Source organism: Cotesia glomerata, linkage group LG2 (assembly GCF_020080835.1).
Source record: "Cotesia glomerata isolate CgM1 linkage group LG2, MPM_Cglom_v2.3, whole genome shotgun sequence".
NCBI lineage: Eukaryota > Metazoa > Arthropoda > Insecta > Hymenoptera > Braconidae > Cotesia > Cotesia glomerata.
Genome location: NC_058159.1, coordinates 1,487,172 through 1,511,326, shown reverse-complemented (window position 1 = coordinate 1,511,326; position 24,155 = coordinate 1,487,172). Strand labels below are relative to the sequence as shown.

Here is a 24,155-nt window from a genome sequence, read left to right as displayed (position 1 = left end):
CAAGGTATTTAATACAATATAATTTGTGATGACTGTATTATAAAATATAAATAGTATAAAATATAAATAGTGTAATATCGTAACAATAATGCAAAGATTAAATGTAAATTTTTCAAGTTATAACATCATAGAATGGTATAGATTTATGATTTAAAATTAGTTTAAATTAATTTAAAATTTAAGTAATACAATTTTAAACATAATTATTAATTTTACAATTTTTAAAATTTTTAGAAGTCAGTAGAGATTAGATAATCATACATTTTCTTTTTAAATATTTCCAAGGTAGTCGCAGCTACTATATCAGCTGGTAAATTTTGCCGTAGACGTATTGCCGAAATTAAAAATGAATGCTCAAGATGTAAAGTAGAAAAACTAGGAATCAAGTAATTTACATTGTTGTTTTTACTCGCTAATCTTTCAGAGTGCCTAGAATCGTCTTTTATAAATAATTCCCTTAAGTAAATTTTCTTAGATTTTGGCACTTATTCAATTAATGAAATCATTAATTTCTATTATGAATATATTATTTCTAATCTTTAAGACCTTTAGATCAAATAAATTTGTAATTTTTATTCCAAGTAGAATATTTTTTTATTGAAAGAAAAAGTGCCACTAATGGGGTCTTATACTTTATAATTATTACTTATTATAATTGCTACAAATCATTTTTTTCAATATTGAATTATGAATGTTGGCTGTAATAATTTTTTACATTATGTTTCATGATATTTAATATTATATCACTCTGGAGTTCCATTTGAGACACTAAAAAAGAACCAAAATCTAATTATAATTTACTATTTAGTGTTTTTTGTGTAATTACTCTGCCAGCGGCTTTTCATCACATCAAAAGTAGTAAAGAAAGGTAGTTTAAAAGTTTAATTAGAAAAGATAATCATAAATTTTTTAAAGTATCAGTGTAGATACATCATATTATTGGCATTAATCTAACACTATTAAAGAATTCCAGAATAAAATGAAACTAAGCTAAAAATGATAAACTTGTAAGCTTGTAAGAAAGTTATTTAATTTATCATAACAGTATCTCGAGGCTCGGAGAGAGTTTCGATAAAAATTTCAATTAAGTATCGACAGTTGAGAATTTAAAATGTCCGATAAGCTCGATGGATACTGATGCGCTGGATTAAAAAATGTATATGTGTATTGATAAAAAAAAGAAAAATAATAAGTAGCAACTAATAATAATAAAAAAAGTAATAGTAAACGGAAGAGGTGGAATAGATGAAAAAACGGAGAGTTAAAGTCACTGGACTTGACAGTTTGGTAGAGAAAAGATAGAAAACACGATAGCCAGGTAAAAACTGTCACCGCCAATTTGCAGGAAAATTGGATTAAACCGTTTACAGAAGCTCGATAAATTCGCACTTGTATATTTGCCAACGGATGCCAGCCTCCACTTCGGAGGCGGAGAAAACGGAAAGCGTAAACGGTAACGGCAGTTTGAAAAAACCGGAGGTAAAAAATACCAAGATGCGGACTTTAATTTTATATCTGTTTAACGAAGATTGTAAAAATAAACGAAAGGGGCTTTTTTTGAGCTGAAAAATTTTTTATTTTGCTTCAATGTCAAGTCGGTATTTTATGAAGTGGGTAGCTGTACGCAAGCGATATTAAAATTTTTATACCCGAGGGTTTTTGAATTTTTTTTTATTCGGTACATATTTTTGATAGAATAAAAAATTCTGAAGAATTTTTCATCAATATTGATTGAATAGAAATTTAGAAAATAAAAGTATTTTAATAAATATATTAAATATAGATCAACTAAAATCAAAATCATTTATTTAAATTCGTCTAAATACTCGAATTTGCGATGAATAATTTAATAAAAAAAATTAATTTAAAAATATCTTAAATAAAATGAAAATTCAATAAAAATTTCAAATATCTCAAAAATTAATTGAAAAAAATTTTTTTTTCAAAACAAGCTTCGAAATTTCTTCTTTGAAAAATTCGACTTTCAATAAATTCATTAAATCAATCCTCCAAAAACCCAAATATTATTAACCAAATAAAGATTTAAAAGTTTGCAAAGCCAAATAAATAAAAAAGTATCTTTATTTTATCATACACAACACCAAATAACTCTAGACCTACTATCTCAAGATGAAATCGTCTCGGGAATGTCGACGAGGTCTCAACTTGTTTGGGTTTTCTTTTATTATTTTCTCCAGTTCTTTTCCTTTTTTTATTCCCAACTTCGAAACGATTCATTCACGTACCGCATACTCTTTATCTTTACTCTATTTACTCTCTTCTTTCCTTTCGTCTTATTCATTTTCTTCTTTTTCATCTTTACCTTATTGTAGGTACCTCCTCGCTTTACTTTCGGCAAGTCAATATCTGGCCAATTGAGTTAATTCCACACAATCAAGTTGGAAAAAGTTAACTTCAAAAAAGCCATTCAGCTATCTTTTCTCGATGTTTAAGTGCTCTAAAAATGCTTCACTGGATAGAAATTTGAATCAATTACAACTTTTTAAGATAATTCACTGAGTTCAAACATAATTTGTGCAAAATTTTTTGATCTGACCCATATCTACACTAATAAATGGAGAGCCTTTTTTTTTTGTCCGGTTATACTACGAAAACTACTGAACCGATTGGAATAATACTTAAACCATAAGATGCAGTGTGTTTTGGAGAAGGTTTCAGTATATGATATGTTGGTGATTACTAATCCGGAATCTATATTTTTTTGACTTAGAAATAATGAATTTTTATTGTAACTAAATTTATTCTATTCGATTGTCAATTGTTTAAAATAAATTTTTTAATTCTATTGGTTATGTTTATATACTAGGCAGATTTCTTCACTTATGAGACCTGCAATTTCTTTAACTGAAACTTTCAACGCTCATTACAAATTTTTTTTTTCATATCAATTATTATTAATTTTTGTAACAAAGACTCGGGAATGTTATAATGATTGCACATTGAAAGTTATAATGAATATTAGCTAGAATAATTACATGGATAAAAGGTGCATGTCAATTCGATAAAATTTGGAATCTGTGCAAGTCAAAACAATACTCTAGTTTAATTTCAAGTCTAGATCTAAAAATGCAATTTATAAAGCGCCCAGCGGAGCGGGCGAGTAACAGCTAGTCTATACTAATAAATGGAGAGCCGGTTTTTTGTTCGGTTATACTGCGAAAACTACTGAACCGATCGGAATAATACTAATACCATAAGATGCAGCGTGTTTCGGAGGTTTTAGTATATGATTTGTTGGTGATCACTTATCCGGAAGCTATATTTTTTTGACTTAGAAATAATGAATTTTTATTGTAACTAAATTTATTCTATTCGATTGTCATTTGTTTAAAATAAATTTTTTAATTCTATTGGTTATGTTTATATACTAGGCAGATTTCTTCACTTATGAGACCTGCAATTTCTTTAACTGAAACTTTCAATGCTCATTACAAATTATTTTTTTTCATATCAATTATTATTAATTTTTATAATAAAGACTCGGGAATGTTATAATGATTGCACATTGAAAGTTATAATGAATATTAGCTAGAATAATTACATGGATAAAAGGTGCATGTCAATTCGATAAAATTTGGAATCTGTGCAAGTCAAAACAATACTCTAGTTTAATTTCAAGTCTAGATCTAAAAATGCAAATCTATAAAGCGCCCAGCGGAGCGGGCGAGTAATAGCGAGTATATTTATATTTAGATTATTTAAGATATATATGAATATATCTTGTTTGATATGGTCTTTTATTTTTTTTTGTTTATCAACAAATTTCGAAATGAACTTTAGAATATCAGAATATTTAACTGATTAATTTCCCCCAAGCTATGAACCAATATATCCACTAATTTTCCATTCGTAATTTAACATTCAATATTATTTTAATCAGAAATTATCACCTTGTCAATAAAATGTCATCGACATTTATCCGCTGTGAGGCCAGTGCTCTCGAACATGTTAAAGTTGCAGCCACCATCAGCAAACAGCCAACTAATCAAGCAACGGTGCAATTGCATTCGCGATAACTCAAGGTTCCACTTAGACTATAGTCATCGCTATAAATAACGCAAAAACAAGTTAAGTAGCCTGCAATCAAGAATGATTACATTCAACTAGACTGCAGCTGTTTCCATGGTTAGTATCCTTATTGCCATTCGCTAGCGAGCATTATATCACTCTCGAGCAGCGCAATTGAAATACTTCATCATCCTAACAGATTCTAATACAACAGAATATAAAATGTTCCAACCAAGTGAGAAAGAAGAGATCAAAATATGGGTAGAGGACAATGTTATCCCAAAAGTGGCGCAGAAACTCCACAAAAATTACTCAAAATCTGACACCATTTTAAATCTCTCCTACCCTGAAGGTTTTTTACTCCTTTCTGCTGTAATTTTCGCGGAGGTGCGCTTCAATAATTCAAATTCAAAAGAGAAAGACGAAGTAGTGCAATTAGTAATAAAGCGACCTTCACTGTTAGATTCATTTAACAACATCATGCATTTGGACGCGTTGTTCCACAATGAAATCCTGTTCTACGAAAAGTTTTCGCAAAGTGACAGTGTAAACGAAAGTGAGTTTCCGCGATGTTTTTTAACCGCTGAAGACCTAAAAAATCCTGCGGGAATGATAATAGTGATTGAGAACATTGTAAATCTTGGCTACAAAATGTGTTTAAAAAGTTACGACATACCTTTCGAGTACGTAATTGCAGCCATGCAAGCGATAGGACGTTTCCACGGAATGAGTTATACAATGAAGGTGCGTCAGCCGGAAAAATTTGCGGAAATAGTTGGCAATCTTATGGAGTATCGCTATTCCCCTGGAGAAACCTTTGGAACGTTCATAAATTTGGTGTCAGTGAGACCTGTCGAGTACTTGCGGAAAAAGAACTATGATCCGGTTTTTCTTGACAAAATGGAGGGTTTTCTTTCCAATGCATTTGATACCGTAATGATGAAAGCGGTAACCCCCAAAGAACCTCTTGCGACGCTGTGCCACGGTGATTTCACCAGAAGCAACATTTTCTTCCGCGAAAAAAATGGCAGTTTGGAAACTATGTTAATTGATTTCGCGATGCTCAGATATTCCTCGCCGAGCATTGATGTGTCCACGTTTTTGTACTTGAATTGCTCGACCAAAGACAGGAATGAGCGATTCCCAGAAATTTTCAAGGCTTACTACAACGCTGTTATTGGTTACCTGAAGGAGCAGAAGATTGAAGATTTGGAAAACTATTCAGAGAAGAATTTCATGGAAGATTACAAGCGTAATGCGATGTTTGGGTTCGTTATTGCGATGTTTTTCTTGCCGGTGATTCGCGGAATCTCTAAAGTCACTCCCGAAGAGGTAAAAGAGTTTGACAACGTAAAAATGGCGATGATGACCAAGGAAGCGGGTGGTGATGCTTTTTCAGAAGAATTGGCGGGCATTCTGGTGGACATGCGGAACCACGGGTATTTGGAGCACGTACTGCAAGTTTAGGATGAAAAATGCTGTCAGTTGATGGTGATGCACTCAATATTTTTTTGGGTCGTTGGAAAATGATAGATGGCACTTTTTTTCGGAATATTCGTGTCACGTCGATTATTGGTGACAGACGCAACTAACGGACCAGAAAAGGAGAGATGGTTGCCGCTTACGTGACTACGTTAATATTAACTTACGTAATATAACCTTCAATGTGTAGTTATATGTGCATGTGTGTCAGTAAGAGATCGCGGAAATTTGAAAACGTCGTATAAAGCGATTGTGTTTGATAAATGATACCAATGTCATTATAGTGTGATTGGTTTTGTAGAACATAAGATGTATAAGGAATTTTCTTGGTTGATTTATTCTGTTTTTTTACACTGATACAACGATTTATTAACTATTTATAATTTAATTTATTTGAAGACAATTATTTTATTTATTAAATTTTAATAAATATTTTTTAACATTCAATAAATATTTATTTGGGAGAAAAGTACATTTATTAATAGTTAATAAGTATTTATTAATAGTTAATAAATATTTATCTTATTTAAATGATAACCCTCGCCCGTTTTTGATACCTTTTTACATTATTTTTTAATTTAATATTTTTTAAGGTTTCTGAATTTGATTTACTATCTCAAAATTTGAAAAGTTCAACTTATTTTTGATTTGAATCTATTATAAAATATATTTAAAATTTCTTTTTGATTATATACACTAATAGTTAAATTTATTAACTATTAATAATTTAATTTACTTGAAGACAATTATTTTATTTATTAAATTTTAATAAATATTTCTAACATTCAATAAATATTTATTTGGGAGGAAAGTACATTTATTAAGAATTAATAAGTATTTATTAATAGTTAACAAATATTTATTAACAGTTGATAAATATTTTATTGAGTGAATTTGTTTCGCTTGCGATGTCATATGATATGAAGATTGCTTATAAACAAAAATCATCTTTATGAATTATTTGCATTAATTATATTACATTATAATAACGTTCATAGTAAAATACCAAATTCTATCACAGCTCATAATTATCTGTTATATTTTTAAATATTGAAAAGGTTAATTTATTTAGTGAATTTAATTATTATCATGTATTCCAGTTATAGGGTTAAAAAAAGTGTCGAAAAAAAATTGCAATTTTTGCTTTGTATTTTAAATAAATATTTGTTAATAGTTAACAAATATTTATTAACCATTAATAAATATTCATTAACAGTTAATAAATCGTATTTAATAAATAATTTATTAACTGTTAATAAATATTTATTAAATCCTATGATGTTAAAAAAAAATCATTTATTAATCTATACTAATAATGACAAATATTAATGACAAATTTAGCTATAAATTATGGCTCTTGACCGTAAGATGGACGGTGGTGTTTATTACTCGGTAGGTCTTATTAGGTGACTGAATGGTAGTTACGGACAATGTCTCGGATAGCTTAACTGGGAGAGCCTTTGGCGCGTAACCAAACGATCCGGGTTCGAGTCCCGGTCTGGGCTGTCTGAATTATTTTTTCGGTTACCGAAAAAATTCCTACTGAGTAAGGTCCCTCCTCTTCCCTTTATCCTTTATTTCTCCAGTTCCCAAATTTGTCTTTAATGACAAATTTAGCTATAAATTATGGCTAGAAATATTGAATTTTTATTGTAACTAAATTTATTCTATTCAATTGTCATTTGTTTAAAATAAATTTGTTAATTCTATTGGTTATGTTTATACACTAGGCAGATTTCTTCACTTATGAGACCTGCAATTTTTTTAACTGAAACTTTCAATGCTCATTACAAATTTTTTTTTTCATATCAATTATTATTCTTTTTTGTAAGAAAGACACGGGAATGTTATAATAATTGCACATTAAAAGTTACAATGAATATTGGCTAGAATAATTACATGGATAAAAGGTGGATGCTAATTCGATAGAATTGGGAATCTGTGCAAGTCAAAACAATACTTTAATTAAATTTCAAGTCTAAATCTAAAAATGCAATTCTATAAAGCGCCCAGCGGAGCGGGCGAGTAACAGCTAGTATTTAATAAATAATTTATTAACTGTTAATAAATATTTATTAAATATTATGATGTTAAAAAATCATTTATTAACAATTAATAAAGCTTATTAAATATAAACAAATCCTTCTATCAGTGTATTTTATTTTAACTTTATGTGGGTAAAAAATGTTATAAATTGTAAATTATTGTAAATAACTCGTTATAAAAATGATTATATCATCTTATCACCTTGTAAGTTGCTTTGTTGTTAATTATTACTGCTGATTAATATATTCCGTTAAATGTTTTATTTTTATATGTTTGTTTACTGCTAACGTGGGTATTAGGGTGTGCCAAAATGTAACTTCCGTGGAGAACCTTTTAAAATTGGAATTTTGAGTTCCGCTTTTAACAGGGGCTGCGTTTGGGCATTTCCTGAGATATTTTGGTGTGAGACGATGTATTTGATTTTCATAGAATTTTTTAACAGGAGATTTAATTGGGTACTTCCGGCCAAATTTTGAATTTTCACCGAAAATGCCCAAACTAAGCTTCTGTTAAAAAATTCTATGAAAATCAAATACATCGTCTCACACCAAAATATCTCAGGAAATGCCCAAACGCAGCCCCTGTTAAAAGCAGAATTCAAAATTCCAATTTTAAAAGGTTCTCCACGAAAGTTAGATTTTAGCACACCCTAGTGGGTATCAGGCAGATAAGTAATTTAATTAATAGATTGCATTTATTTATAAAAGCAATGACTCGTGATTTTTATAAGAATATATGGTATCAAAATTTATTTACTACTGATAAATTTATTTGTTTAGAAACAATAAGATGTCATATTCACGATAAGAGAATAAAAAAATTAATTGCAAATATAATCTTGCTATTGAGAACAAGTAAAGATTTACTTTAAAATTTTGAATAATATTGTTGCAAAAATTCCAAACAGAGAAAATAATTTAATTAAATTAACAATGGTTAATTTTTCAAAATAATGAGAGTATAAAAATATTTATTCTAGTGAGAATAATAATAAAAAAGTTAATAAAATAAAATGAGTAAAATGAAATGGGTGTTATAAAAAAAGCTATACAATTTAACCAAAGGACGTATCTGGAGTGAATTGAAGTGTCGGTATAATACCACTGGATGTATGTACAAAAGATATATAAATGTATTATTCCGTGTATGCATATATAAAAACTTGGAAAAATAACTGAGGGTAGAAATACGACTGTAAAAGAAGAGCTTACGCGTAAAGTTATTCTTTCATCGCGTCGGTATGTATACTATAGATCTGCCTTTCAAATAAGGATTACTCTGCTCAAAAGATATAATAAATTTTACGCTCTCCATACAGACACCCCTAGAACTATCTTTAATTACGTTTCATGAATTTAATTAGTGGCTTTCAATATTTTATATTCTCTTACGTAATTACATATGTTGATTTAAATTATATTCAATTATGGATTCTGAAAATTAGTTTTTTAAATTATTCATACTAGTTTTTCAAACAAATTTTTTAATGATACATTTTATTGATTTTCAGGAAACGTTCTCTATTATTAAAATATAATTTTAAACTCGCAACAAAAGTGAAATAGAAAAAAACGTAATAATTTAGTAAATTAAAAAAAAAATCTATAAACTCATAGGAAAAAATCGTAAAATGAATTTTTGGAAATTCTCAAAAATTTATGATGAATCTTAGGCTCCAATTTCGTGAAAAAATTTTCTGACAAGATCTGATATTTTTATCTATGATCTGAAATGTTCACATTTAATTGCACGCCTCATAAGCGAAGCGGATGAGGTTATGCTCCACACTCGCTTTACAAAAATCAAGCGATTTCTTGAACTAAAATTGTCTCTATTCATTTTCTATCGCACTTGTAGAACAATATTTACACATAAATGTAATGGAAAAATCCTAGTTTCAACACATGACATTTTTAAAAGACATTTTGCTTGTTAAATAAGTCAAAAAAATGTTTAAAAAAATTATTCCGTGGACATCCGGCTGTCAAATGTATGTATGAAAACTGGCGTGGTCACGATAACTGCCGAAAAACTTAACTGATCAAGTCCATTTATTTTTTATACGCTTCAATATGATTTAAAACTAAATCCTTTCGAAGATCACGGTCTAATTCAATGTAGTTTATTTATAATTAGCAATAAACTAAAAATCCAATAATCGTTTGTATATCTATATCTATGTAAATAAAGTTCGTTTACAATACATGCGCAGTACCTTTCTTTTCTGGGTGGACAATGGCGCGAAAGATTTAAAAGTATTTGTATTTTATTTTAATCAATTTTATTATGGAAAATGAGATTATGAGGCGTGCACTTTTGGATTTTCCAAACTTTTTATTTACTATTCTATCTATTGATCGAAATTCAAGGAAAATTTTGCTATAAGGACAAATACTATAGGTAATGTTGTACTTATCAAAATTCTACGTGAAAGCTATTTGCATATATGACAAAAAATATCCCTAGTAGAAATAATCGAGTTTTCTCTGGATATAAACCAGTAACTGGCCAGTGATATCCAGTAAAAACTTGAAATCGCGCCACCTATAACTAAGTCATAAACATTGGTTACACCGACAGTGTATCTTTACTAGTGTGTGTGTGTGTGGGTGTGTGTGTTTGTTTATTTTTTTTGTTAACCTGTACGCATCATTATAGTAATTATTATTAAAAAACAGTATAAATAAATCAAAATTAGTGTTTATTAACGTGTAAATAATTTCCAATATATATTTCAAAATGGATGCAGTGAAAAAAAATGACACATTATATAAATTGCGACTGTGGGCATTAAAAACAAATCTCCAATTCAAAATAATCATTTTCTTATTCTATTGTTAGATTTATTATTAGTCTATCAGTCTAATGATATTATATATTTTATAATGTACACATAAATGAAACTTTTTTATATCATATCGTTTATTAAACATTATTTTGCATTTATTTGACAATTTTAATAACGCCTAATAACCTTAGAATTCGAAACTGACAGTTTCACTAAAGCCGCCATAATGTTTTGTTAGATCTCTAGTAAAACTTGCCAGTTACTAGACAGAAACTTGATATTACACTGGCCAGTTACTGGTTTAAGTCTAGTAAAACTGGCCAGTTACTGGCTAAAAACTTGATTTCATTTCTACTAGGGATGTTAAGAAAAAAGACGGTATAACACTACTTGACCAAAAAAATAAATTACATATATTTATAAATCTAGCTATATCAGAAATTTTTGTCACGGATCAGAACTCCAAAATAATTATTCTACGATTTAATAAAGAGTTTTATTAGAGATAATTCATGATTCATTGAATTTAATAAGCATTATTGAATAAAATTTCCAAAAAGTTCAAAATCTGTCTCTTGAGTAAAATTTTGATGATATAAAAAAATTTCTAGCATATTTTTCTACAGAAAATTTAATTCTTTAAATTTTCTTCTATCTAACTTTCTATTTTAATTTCTGCGACTGATTATTAACGATCACGTGTTACTTAAGAAGTCAGTCAACTGCAATTAAAAATCACAAATAAGATAAAAATAAAAATAAAAAAAATCGAGAAATACTGTTTACTGTAAATAGAGATAAAAATAACAATACCGATAACACTTTATCAGATAACACCTGTGCATCGTTAATACATAATTATTATTTGCCTCACATGGCGTCTATCAGCTCGGCAGACCGATATAAATTTACAGTGGTAATAACTTTTTATGCCACATTGTCAATTTCTCATGAAACGCGTGCAAGCGAAAAACAAACGTACAATTATCGTGTTAATATTTAATAAAAAATGACTTCTGCTTCAAAGACTTTAGAGTGGTTGAAGCTTGAAATAATACCAGAAGTGCTTAAAATATTGAACAAAAACAATGACCAAATTGAATCGATATCCACTTCTAGCAACGATACCTACGCATTATCAGAGGTCAATTTTATAGACATAGTGTTCACTAACTACGAAACGCTTAATTTAGTGATAAAGAGCCCTCCTCTTGTAAAAAACCACTTAGTACAGTTCAATATTAGGCAAATTTATACTAATGAAATCATTTTTTACAAACTTTTTGCCAAAAATGCCTTGAAGGGAATTCCCAAATTTTATTACGGCTCTGTTAAAGATCCAATTGAAAAAAGTGTTATCGTCCTGGAGAATGTCACTGAAAAAGGCTTCAAATTGTGCCCCACTGTTTTTGACATGCCTTTTTGGTATGTAATTAGCGCTGTACGCGAACTGGGGTATTTTCATGGTACGTATTATGCATTCAAGGAACGTGAGTTAGATAAATTTATGAAAATAGTTAACGGTATCAAAGAAGCCTGGTTTATTGATGGAAATTTTGTGTCTAATGTTATAAAGACAGTTGGAAGCCGACCGGTCGAGTGGTTGCGGAAAATTGACTATGATGATAATTTCTGCAAGAAAATGGAACATCACTTGAGTGATGCATTTAGTACGATAATGCTCGATGCTATAAAACCTGTTGAACCACTAGCTACTTTGTGCCACGGGGATTTCACACGGAGTAATATGCTTTTTCGTAGAGCATGTGGTATTAATGGTAACGATAATGATGATGATCATGATCATGGTAAGGAGGAAAAGGAGAAGAGGTTAGAGGTAATGTTAATAGACTTTGGCATGATGAGATACACGTCGCCATCCATTGACCTTTCGACTTTTCTCTACCTCAGTGTCTTCTCAGAGGACAGGAAAAATAGGTTCGATGAGATATTCCGAGCTTATCACGACGCACTACTGGATTATCTTGGGAAAGCTGGGTTAATTGACCTAGGCCGGTACTCTTCCGAGAAGATGCTCGAGGATTATAAGCGACGGGCTGCTTACGGATTTATTGTTGCATTATACTTTCTGCCCGTTTTGCACGGGCTCTGTGATGACCCAGATCGAAACAATGAGGCTGCAGTGCCGGATGGGAGAGAGTTCGGATTGATTGCAAAGCTCGCGGGTGGTGATGCTATGTCAGCTGTGTTTGGTGATATGTTGCTTGAATTAAGAGACACTGGCTGCTTAGATCATCTTCTTTAATTTTATTACATTGAATATGGATAAGAGGAATTGTATAAATTTATTGATGTATATGTGAATAATAAATCATGATTTTATTTAGAATGTTAGAATTTTTGGGCGCTAGAAAAAAGAGAAATAATTTTTAACCTTGACAATCATTTTCAAGAGTCTTATTGTCGTGATAAAAGGATTTTTTGATAAATAAGCCTTAATTAACAGTTGATAAATGATTTTTTTTTTTGACATTAGGTGATTAAATATATAACTAGCAAGCTTGCAGTCACTATGTGACTGCCATAACTTGTGAACTATAAATAAATAAAATTTTGCTTTATTAAATAATGATTTTTGTTAAATTGCACTGTACTTTTTTAACTATTGACGTTTTTAAAGATATAAGCTCATCTTGATGTTGCACTCATCAAGAGCTTTCATTTAAGTACTCACATGCATTTTCATATATTTTTCATATATACATATATATAACATATGTTTTAAAGATATAAGCTCATTCCTATGGTACAATCATCAAGAGCTTTCATTTGAGTACCTACATGCATTTTTGATATATTTTTCATACATACATACATATATATAATATATAAAATATATGAAAAATTGATGTGGGTATTCAAATGAAAGGTCTCGATGAGTGTAATGGTGAGATGAGCTCATATCTTTAAAAATATCATTCGTTGACAAGATAGCAAAGTCAGTTTTTAATTATTGACAATTTTCAAGATATAAACTCATCCTGATGTTACACTTATCAAGAGCTTTCATTTGAGTACCCACGTGGCATTTTTTATATATTTTATATATATGGTATTTGTCAAATATATAAATATATAAAATATATGAAAAATTGATATGGGTACTCAAATGAAAGGTCTCGATGAGTGTAACGTCGGGATGAGCTTATATCTTTAAAAATGTCAATAGTTCACGAAATACAAGGTCATTTTTTAATTATGTATCTAGAGATAGAGCATTTTCGAATGAAGCCTAAATACTTATCTTTATAAATCGTCTATTGGTGCGAATGATATGAAACCTTGAAAAGGCACAACTCCAGGTCAAAACCTTTCTAACAATACCAATTTTAACCATAAAAATCCATTTTATGATATAAATACACTGGCCACAAAATTTTGCTTATTTTCTTAACAATATAGATTATTAGCAATTAATTGATGTACTTTTCTTCCAAAAAAGTTTCTATTAATTATTTAAAAATATTTCGATATACTCAATAAAATAACAAATCATTTTTAAATAAATTATTTTCCTAATAATTTTAAATTCTTCGAATACTATTAAAGAATTTTATTTAATGAAAAAAATTAATAATTAAATTAAAATCGACTTCTAATAAAATTTTCAATTAGCAATTAAAGACCTCAATAAAAAGATAACCCCAACTGTAGGTTTTTACAAAAAAGGGTAGAGTATTATGTAGTTTATATAAAAAAAAATAAATAGCTTGGCATCGTCGACGACAGGCAGTCATTGTCGCAGGTCATGGCCAGTAGCCGACAAGAAAAGTAAGTATGCAAATTTAAGAGTACATTTATCTCAGCACCACGCCCATGTATTTCCTGAAAGCTTCCGGACGCATTGTCGGGAAATCGAAAGCAACCTATTCTCCTCTGATCCACTTCCTATTTCTCCCGCTCATACTCGGCCTCCTCTTCTCTCTCCCCCTCCCCATACTCTTCTTCAACCACGAACTCGAACCCTCACCCTCTTCCTCTTCTCTTTGCTCTTTCTCCATATTCACCTCGTCCTCTGTATCCACATTCACCGCGAGTTGATGCTGGCTCGCCGCGGCGCCATCCTTCCAATCCCCATTCCCGATTCCTCCCCCCTAACTCCCTATCCGATACTCAAGAGATTTATGAGCAAACTAGCCTCGGTCCCCAGGGCTAATAGACCGGCAAGTTATGGGGCAATTCAATTTAATTTCGAGAATAAACAACCATCCCATACGTGCGCTATACACACTCAATTTATTCGGTAATTTTTTGAACCATAAGTTCCAAAAAAGAACATTTACTCCTTTCATCCCTTTTGTATTATCTTTATCGCTCAATTTTATATTAAACTTCTGCTGGTATTGGGTTTTATTCAAATTTAACCAGTTTTTATCCTTTCAGCATAAATCGCTATCATTAAATCATTACAATCGACATTGAAGGCATCTTTTATTTCATAACCTTATTACAGAATAAAAGAAGCGATTCAATCTATTATAGTTTTTTTTATTACGATTGTATTCTAATATTTCATTAATATTGAAGATTTAATACCCTATCAAATTCTTCCGTCATTTACGGATATGTTAATGAAATTTTATTCGCCGGATGTATTAAAATGAATAATTAATGATGAATAGTCTAGTAATTAATAATGCCCTAGTTTCTGGGTACTTTTAATATCGAAGTACAGCTGCATTTTCGATAAAATAAAGTTATTTATTTTTTTTATTGCACGACTCATAATGCGAAGCATCAGAGAGTGCTTTACGATCGAAAAATTTTTTTCGTCTCATTTCGGCAACTATTTTTATTATTATAGTCTTGTTAGTTTACAGAACTAAGATATTTTGCATACTATTGTCAAGATAATTTAATGGAAATTAATTTGACACTTTTCAAAAATTGGTTTAGTACAATAGAAACGGAAAAAAACATCAAAATAGGTCAAAAAATTTTCCTGTCCGTCATGTATGAAACTCCGGAAACACTGTAACTTGCGAAAAAATGCATTAATTGAGTTAAACTTTTTTTTTTTAATTCTTTGAAAGAATTGTAGGTCATCAAATGCGAATGGCTAGGTAATTCAGTGTCGTTTATGTACAATTAATAAAATAAAACAAAAACCAGAAGACTGTATCTATTTTTATTGTGTACATTTATCCCACTAGAGGCGCTAGCGCATTATCGTGCTATTTTAGCTGTTTTACATATTATTTTCACATTCTTTATTTTATTAATATCTCATAATTAAATGAGCATTATGAGTCGTGCACTATTTGATTTTCCAAACTTTTTTAATTTGCGGTATGCCACTTTCATATACTGATAGAAGAATTCATTTGTATCAACAAATATTTGTTAAAAATTAACAAATCATTTATTAGAGACCATTTTTTAATATTTAATAAATATTTCTTAGTATTTAAAATGATTTGTTTGTATTCAATAAATCTAATATTCATTTTTTATTAAATATCAATAAATTTTTTTAAATACTAAAAAGTATTTTTTAAGGACTAAAAAGTGTTCTCTAATAAATAATTTGTTGAAAATTAACAAATTTTTTATCAATCTGTTAATATCAAATGAACTCAATGACATGAAAGTTCGTTAGTAAACGATTGAACAACCGAATGATGAGCATTGAAATTCAAATTAAACCCCGAATTTTCCGACCTACTATTCGATTTGTATATAATTTGTGAATTTTTCCTTAATCCGACAATCTATTTATTTGAAAGGCACTAAAGCGGAACGCCGATGTGATTAGTGAGATAAATTAATCGGATTTGAAGTGCGTGATCGTCAGGTAGCTGTATGGTAATTGTGGTGTATGATAATATACTCACTATGCGTATCGATTAATTATTCTGTGGTATTAAATATATACATACTTCCTGCATATACTGACGCATAGATGAACACCACAATATATTTATGATTGAATATTAGTGGCTATTACAAAGTATGTGTGTATTTAACTGAATAAATGACTGATATATAATAACTCATTTGCGCGTCATGTCAGCAAATCACATATTATATACAATATACGGTATAAACACACACACATATATATATATATATATATATATATATATATATATATATATATATATATATATATATGTATGTTCATGTGCGTTTATACGAAAAGGCTGACTAGAATATTCATCGAATCATCTCTTGTTTTATTCAATTGCATTTATTAATATCATATTCACGTTCATTAAGCAGACAAACACTAATATTAATTGTTGATTACCGGCTATTTTTCACTCTTCGTTGTTATTTATCATTGTATACATAACTCAGTCAAAATTATTATTCATTTATCTTGTTAATCATTAATTGAAAGTTCTTCTATACTATACATTAATTTTTCACCTTTTACGATTATATCGGATTACACATGCCAAAAATGAGGTATACATTTTTTCTCAGCATTTAAATTTTGATAAAAATTGAGTAAATGTAGAAAAATAACATATTAAGATCTAGGCGGAGTAGTCAAATTTTTAAAACTTCCTGAAAATTTGTAAATTTAATCTACGTAAGCTAATAATTAATGAAAAAATAAAAAACAGTAGGTTTCCGGAATATTTAATCAAATAATTAGGATTGAAAATTGTAATTTTTACATGTAAAATGGAGATTCCACCAGCCGTGTATTTGATTAAGAATTTAATGCAATTAACGATTTAAAAAAAATTTTATTTTTATTGAATTCGATTGAAAAAATAATAAGCTTTCGATTAAAACGATAAAAAAAGTAGCTTTCCGAACATATTACGGAGATATTTTATATTTTTATGAAAAATCACTCGGCGCATAAGTAACCGCGGTTTTTTCAATGCTAGAAGATCTTAATCATCTTAGTTAGACAGTAAACATAAATAAATTTTAAGGTTAGGGAACTCTTGCGGTGTTGTCAAGTGTATACCGGTAATTCAGAGTGCTGTATTTTTTATTAGTCAATTTTATGTTAATAATTATTTAATGAGTAAATTTTTTGGAAATTTTCTCAAAAATGTAATTAATTAATTTAAAAATTAATTTTAAAATGCATGACAAAAGTATTTCTACGTATTATTTTTTTATAGACATTCTTTACACTAGGAGGGTACTTGGATCTCCTTAAGGATAGATGAAATAAACTTATGTCGTGCGAATTTTTACTTTGCTACTATTCCTCAAAAATGATTCGTCACAATTTGTAAAGTATATTTCATACAAATATATGTTCTCAAGAAAAAAAGTTTTAACAAATCTACTAGTTTTTTTTGTCTTTTACCAATATATGGATAAGATCCATCTTCGTTTTACGTAAATGCTAGTCTCTTATTTCTCATAAAAGTATAGTTTTCAGTAAAGAATTGATAAGTGAAAATGAGAAGAAAAACCGGGTTATGAAAGCACAGCATTCTATATCTCATCCATAATACCATATCGAGTTTTAATCCGATCTTTCTATTTCTTATCTATCTTACTGATTGTCTAAAATGAAAAAAATGACATTCATTCCATTTTACAAGCTAATCTCACCTAAATTATATATTACACTGTAAGAAATTGATATTGGGAGTAGAGGATTTTTGATTAAAATTCTTCAGAGTAATTTTCTAAAAATTATCGTACATATTTCCATATACTTTGCTAAACTGTTAAGGTTTGTTTATAAAAAAATTAGGAAAACGGTTGACCCTGAAGGCCATCCCTGCAACTTCCCGCCACTTCTATACCTAAACGCTTGAAATTGCATTTATGACGTTTTTGAGCTCTTCGAGCTCATAAATACAATTTGTGTATTATTTTGAGCTCTCCGAGCTCAAAAAATAGATTTTGCATGCTTTTGAGCTTTTTAAGCTCAAAAGTTTGATAGAAATTTGATAAAACACTATTTTTTGCATTTTCAAATCGCAATAACTTTTGAATGAATGAACCAATTTTCACGCGGTTGGTAGCATTCGACGCAGTTTTTCAAGTTTCATAAAGAATCTTCAAGTTTAAATTGATAGGGCAAAAAATTTCGGAGTAATTCTGAAAAAACACTTTTTCGGTTTTCTTTCGTCAACGATAACTCACGAAGGAATCAACCGATTTTGACCGGACTGGTGGCGATCGACGTAATTTTTTAATGTTAAAAGCTGGTTAGTTTTTGAAATTGATCGGTAAAGTCGTTTAAAAGTTATTCCAAAAAAACCACTTTTGAAAAAAATTTTTTTTGTAGTTTTTTTGCAATTTCTCAAAATCTACCGGTCTGAATTGTTCCAAAGTACATTCAAAATCTAAGTTTGGTCAAGCCCTTTCGAATGGCACCAACCGCGATCAAATCGGTTAAGCCGTTCAAAAGTTATGAGAGGTTTACATACATCCACACACACACACACAAACACACACACACACAAACACACACATACATACATACAGACATACAGACACCATCGCGGGAATAGTCAGGGAAGCTTCCTAGGACCTCGAAACGTCGAGATTCGATGAAAACTCGATTTTCGTAAAACGGGGTGAAAACAATAACTTCCCGATTTTTGAAAATCTTCGATTTTCTTAGCGTGAATTTAAAAAGCTTTGCACAAACAATCATTAACTTTTATTGTCATGATCATTGTCAATAATTTATCAAAGGTAACTAACTATAAAACTATACCGACCTTTGCTATACAGCAATAAAAGTCCATTTAAAAAAGTCCGGCAAATATATTTTTAATCCCTCCATACTCTCCATTTTATTTGTTTATTTTTTTCAATCGAAGTCTATACATCTCTTTTGCGATCGCGTGAGTGAACTTTCGTGTCCAATAGTATATATTTTTCGCACAAGTGCAGCGATTCGTTTCAACGGTATATAACAATGCACATTTGTATATCTATACAATGTAGACCGGGTAGAGTAGCTAACAATTCAGTATACAGCACACGCAATACGTGAATGTTTTGTATGTCAGCAATACTTTGCTTTGTACTCTATAGGTTAGTCTGGGGCTTAGCACAGTATAGCGCTGAAAAAGAGTAGGAAGGAAGTGCAAAAAAAGTCAGGTAACATGCGACTCGTGCCTTGGGTTTTTAGATTCATTTTAATTCTTATAAATAAATACCAACGTTTATATTTATAAAGTCTTTAGTTTTGTTGTGTTAATCATTAATCATTACACAGATGAAAGGATATTGTTGGCTCTAGAATATTAAGAAAAAAATTATTTTTAACAAATTATTTTATTTTTCATAAATTTTCAGAAAAAATTTTTTAACAGTAAAATTTTACCTTTTTTTCTATCGAATAATTAATAATTTTGAATTATAGTATTCTTTTAATAGTGACAATACAAAAAAGTAATTTTTTATCAATGCCGTATTATTTATTTTCAATTTATGTTGAAAATAAAAAACCAAAGAATAACAATATTGAAGTGTATCTGAAGAACCTTTTGTGTTGCTCAATAAAACCTTAGTACAACATGAAGACGAGACAGTCAGAGTAACATTTGATCAATGGATGATAAGAGTCTTTATGAAGGTAGCTTTTGATTGCGCCATAAAGTATATATTGAAGATAGAAGAGTATTGATGCATTCACCCATTCACAAGTGAATTTCATTTCATTTCAGCCAATAATTCTTCCAATTTACCTCCGCATCCTTTTTCTCTTTAGTCGTATACATACCATATGTTATTCACTCCATCAATCAAATTAGCTATTTATGTCTTCAACAATCAAAAATTTTCTCCATATAGTAGCAGGCAGTAAAGAAAAACATTTTGAGTTTGAAAAAAAAAAATGAAACGGAAAAAAATGTGGGGTATAAATTATCATTTTAACTATGCAAATGCAAATTGTTTTGATGAAAAAGTAAGCAGAGTGAGTAAGTAGACGCGCACCAAGGACTGGGATAGAAATAGAGATATTAGTTTAAACCCGATGAAAATGCAAATTTCACATGAAATATACAATTTGAGTCGTCGAATACGTATGACTATGAAATCGAATATAAACCTGGTGGAATACAGAGGTGCTGGTCTACTGCGATCAACGACACGTGCTACAGCTGCATCAGATGTTTCGCATTCTCGCGCAGCCATGTTGTTACCCATTGTGGATGTAACTATTACACTGTTCTACTGAAAGCGGGGGCAAGCTTTCCTGTGATTTATAGCATTCTCTGAGCCCAAATTTACTTCATGTGATGCCTTTTTCCGCTGTCTATCAAACATTAAATGCCTTGTAATTTTATTAATTATTAATTGTCATTTATAATTAATAATCTGCTAACTGTAACTATCCTTCGGGACAAATTGACTTTTGATTAACAACAAATTTTTACACAATATTTCCAGCTATCCATGTCTCTAATCACTCAAAAAAACTCATTGCAATTCTGACGAAAAAACTTTTCAAGTTGAATTCAGAAGATCTCTGTTTATTATTGTGTCACACGATTCTATGCCAAATCTTGGCAATTTTTCAAAGATTTTCACGTTTGTCGCTAATTAAAAATGCTAAAGATATGATAATTCCTCATAAACTTCTACCTCGTCAGCTTGAAACGTTTATATGTGAAATTTTTTTTATACACGGAAAAAAGTAAACTGAAATAAATAATAGTCGATTTAAAAAAAATTACTATTTCAAACAATAAAATCGTGATTTTAACAATCACTTTATAATATTTATCATTTAAATGCTACAATTTATTATTCACATGGAAGAAAATACTATTTCAAACAGTAATATTCGCTAAGTAAAAGTCCAAAATGTTAAAGTATAATAATTAAGAATTTTGACTTTGATCTTTATCATTTCGTACCTGAAAAATGATCGCATGATATGTAAAAAATACAAACTACAGTTAAATTTCTATACAAGCAACGTCAATATTTACAAAGTAAAATGGTAAATTTTAAACACAACGCTAAAAATCAAACTATAATTATTGATTTGCTTGAACTGGTAAAATATATATTTTAAGAGTAGAATTTTTACTGTTTCAAATGTTAAATTCTCTGAGTGTGAAACCTTCCTCTTATCCTCATAGTATAGACTAAATATTGAAACGGCAATTTTTACTGTTTGAAACTATAATTTTTCAAGATGAGAGAGTCGTTATTTACTACAGTGACAGCTTCTAATCAAATTTTTGATATTAAATTATAAATTGTGGCTTTTACACTTTCTACATTGAGTTTTATAATAATTACATTTGGCCACCCCGATGTCATTATTCGCAAAGATCTGATCCACAAATAATTCATGAAACAAATTCTTTGCCATTAGTTTTTCATGTTAATTAAAATTTAACGTGAACTGGGATTGTATGTTTCGACACCGCCTTGAAATTTACTCTCTAACAAGATTTCAGTGATTTAATTGTTCTGTCTAGTGAACAAATGAGTCTAAGATAATGACGAGAACGACAACATCTTGAGAAACCACACCCAGGGTTTTCACAAAGCTCGATTTTACTTGTAAAGCTCTCGCTGTAAATCTAGTTGCATTACTTTGACTATCAGGCTTCCTTCTCTCGTTTGACTTTCGAAGTTTCTTCGCCGCGATTCAGTCAAGTTGTTTGTCCATTACCTAATGTTCAAACAACTCTTATTTGTTTATTTATCTTCGTCTTTGTACTCAACAATTTATTCCTTCTAGTGAAAAATATGCGCGAAACACTGCACGTGAATCAGTTAAATCAGTTAAGGACTCTCGACTTAATAAATGTCCTGTTTGCTTTGTAAACGTTTGCGCATACTCCCGAATAAATATTCCGCCATCATATCTATGGAGAGATAACTATTGTAAAGTTTTAACGGAACTAAAACTTTTGATATTGGGGCTTAACTGTACGGTGTAACTTGCTAAGAATTGAGTGTGAAGGAGAGAGGAGGAGGCGAGTAGTAAGTATTAAGAATACGAAGCAGACTTGATGTTATGTATAGGAAGCAATCAAGTTAACGCATGTCTTCTCAATAAGAAGAGCAACTTGTTTCTACGTGAGATACTCATCGTTGTTCACGTCTCAAGTCTCTCGTTCACAAAGTGATTGAACTATAAACTAAACTTCTAACTTCAAATAGATTACTCACGTTACTTTGATTCACTACCGCGATTAGAACAAATTGATTTTCGATTTAACTTAGTTAATTTTATTACATGACCCCTCTTTTAACATTTTAGACAAAACTTTTTCTTTCTTATTTCATTTTCTTTCTTCAATTCATTTTGAGCTATATCGTATACGGCAAAAAGTAAATTGTAAAATTCACTCGGATTCCGGTTAATTTTTATAGTTTCAAACAGTACAGCGGACATCGGGGTGGTACAAATGTAAATATTACGAAACTTAATGTAGAAAGTGTAAAAGCCACTATTTATAATTTAATATCGAAAATGTGATTAGAAGCTGTAACTATAGTAAATAACGACTCTCTCATCTTAAAAAATTACAGTTTCAAACAGTAAAAATTGCCGTTTGAATAAATATTCTATACTATGAGGAGAAGAGGAAGGTTTCACACTCGGAGAATTTAACATTTGAAACAGTAAAAATTCTACTCTTAAAATATATATTTTACTAGTCCAAGCAAATCAATAATTATAGTTTGATTTTTAGCGTTGCGTTTAAAATTTACCATTTTACTTTGTAAATATTGACGTTGCTTCTATAGAAATTTAGTAACTGTAGTTTATATTTTTTACATATCATAAGATCATTTTTTAGGTACGAAATGATAAATATAAAAGTCAAAATTCTTAATTATTATACTTTAACATTTTGGACTTTTACATAGCGAATATTACTGTTTGAAATAGTATTTTCTTCCATGTGAATAATAAATTGTAGCAATCAAATGATAAATATTATAAAGTGATTATTAAAATCACGATTTTACTGTTTGAAATGGTAATTTTTTCCAGCTGATCGTTACTTAATATAAATCAGCTATTATTTATTACAGTTTACTTTTTTCCGTGTAGAAAGTGTAAAAACCACAATTTATAATTTAATATCGAAAATGTGATTATTAGCTGTCACTATAGTAAATAACGACTCTCTCATCTTAAAAAATTACAGTTTCAAACAGTAAAAATTGCCATTTCAATATATAGTCTATACTATGAGGAGAAGAGGAAGGTTTCACACTCGGAGAATTTATCATTTGAAACAGTAAAAATTCTACTCTTAAAATATATATTTTACTAGTCCAAGCAAATCAATAATTATAGTTTGATTTTTAGCGTTGCATTTAAAATTTACCATTTTACTTTGTAAATATTGACATTGCTTGTATAGAAATTTAGTAACTGTAGTTTATATTTTTTACATATCATAAGATCATTTTTTAGGTACGAAATGATAAATATAAAAGTCAAAATTCTTAATTATTATACTTTAACATTTTGGACTTTTACATAGCGAATATTACTGTTTGAAATAGTATTTTCTTCCATGTGAATAATAAATTGTAGCATTTAAATGATAAATATTATAAAGTAATTGTTAAAATCACGATTTTACTGTTTGAAATGATAATTTTTTCCAGTTTACTTTTTTCCGTGTATTTATTGACGAAAATTTAACGTTACAATAATCAAAGTCACTTCTACAAATCTTGTCTTACAGTAAATTTACATTGAAAATAAAAGTATTTTCCTTCAATTAACTAAATTCAAACTAAAATTCCATCAAACCTTCTAATTAAATTTCTAGGCAACTACTACATCAGTAATATTAGTTTAAACAACTGATACCCAAGTAATTCAAAGCCGCGCCCTTTGAATTGAAATGGTAATTAA

General features: G+C 29.5%; 3 protein-coding genes across 10 annotated transcripts in view; 2 read left to right on the top strand and 1 right to left on the bottom strand.

Moving 5' to 3' along the window:
- The window catches only part of LOC123260105 (kin of IRRE-like protein 3), a 325,584-nt gene that overhangs the window by 146,400 nt on the left and 155,029 nt on the right, over positions 1 to 24,155 (bottom strand). The gene's annotated exons all lie outside the window — the stretch shown is intronic.
- LOC123260104 lies at positions 4,097 to 5,908 on the top strand. Its single transcript, XM_044721048.1, has one exon. The coding sequence runs from the start codon at positions 4,252 to 4,254 to the stop codon at positions 5,494 to 5,496; it is 1,245 nt and encodes a 414-aa protein (XP_044576983.1). The 5' UTR covers positions 4,097 to 4,251; the 3' UTR covers positions 5,497 to 5,908.
- LOC123260103 lies at positions 10,966 to 12,720 on the top strand. Its single transcript, XM_044721047.1, has one exon. It carries the CDS (start codon positions 11,355 to 11,357, stop codon positions 12,609 to 12,611), a length of 1,257 nt encoding a protein of 418 aa, XP_044576982.1. The 5' UTR covers positions 10,966 to 11,354; the 3' UTR covers positions 12,612 to 12,720.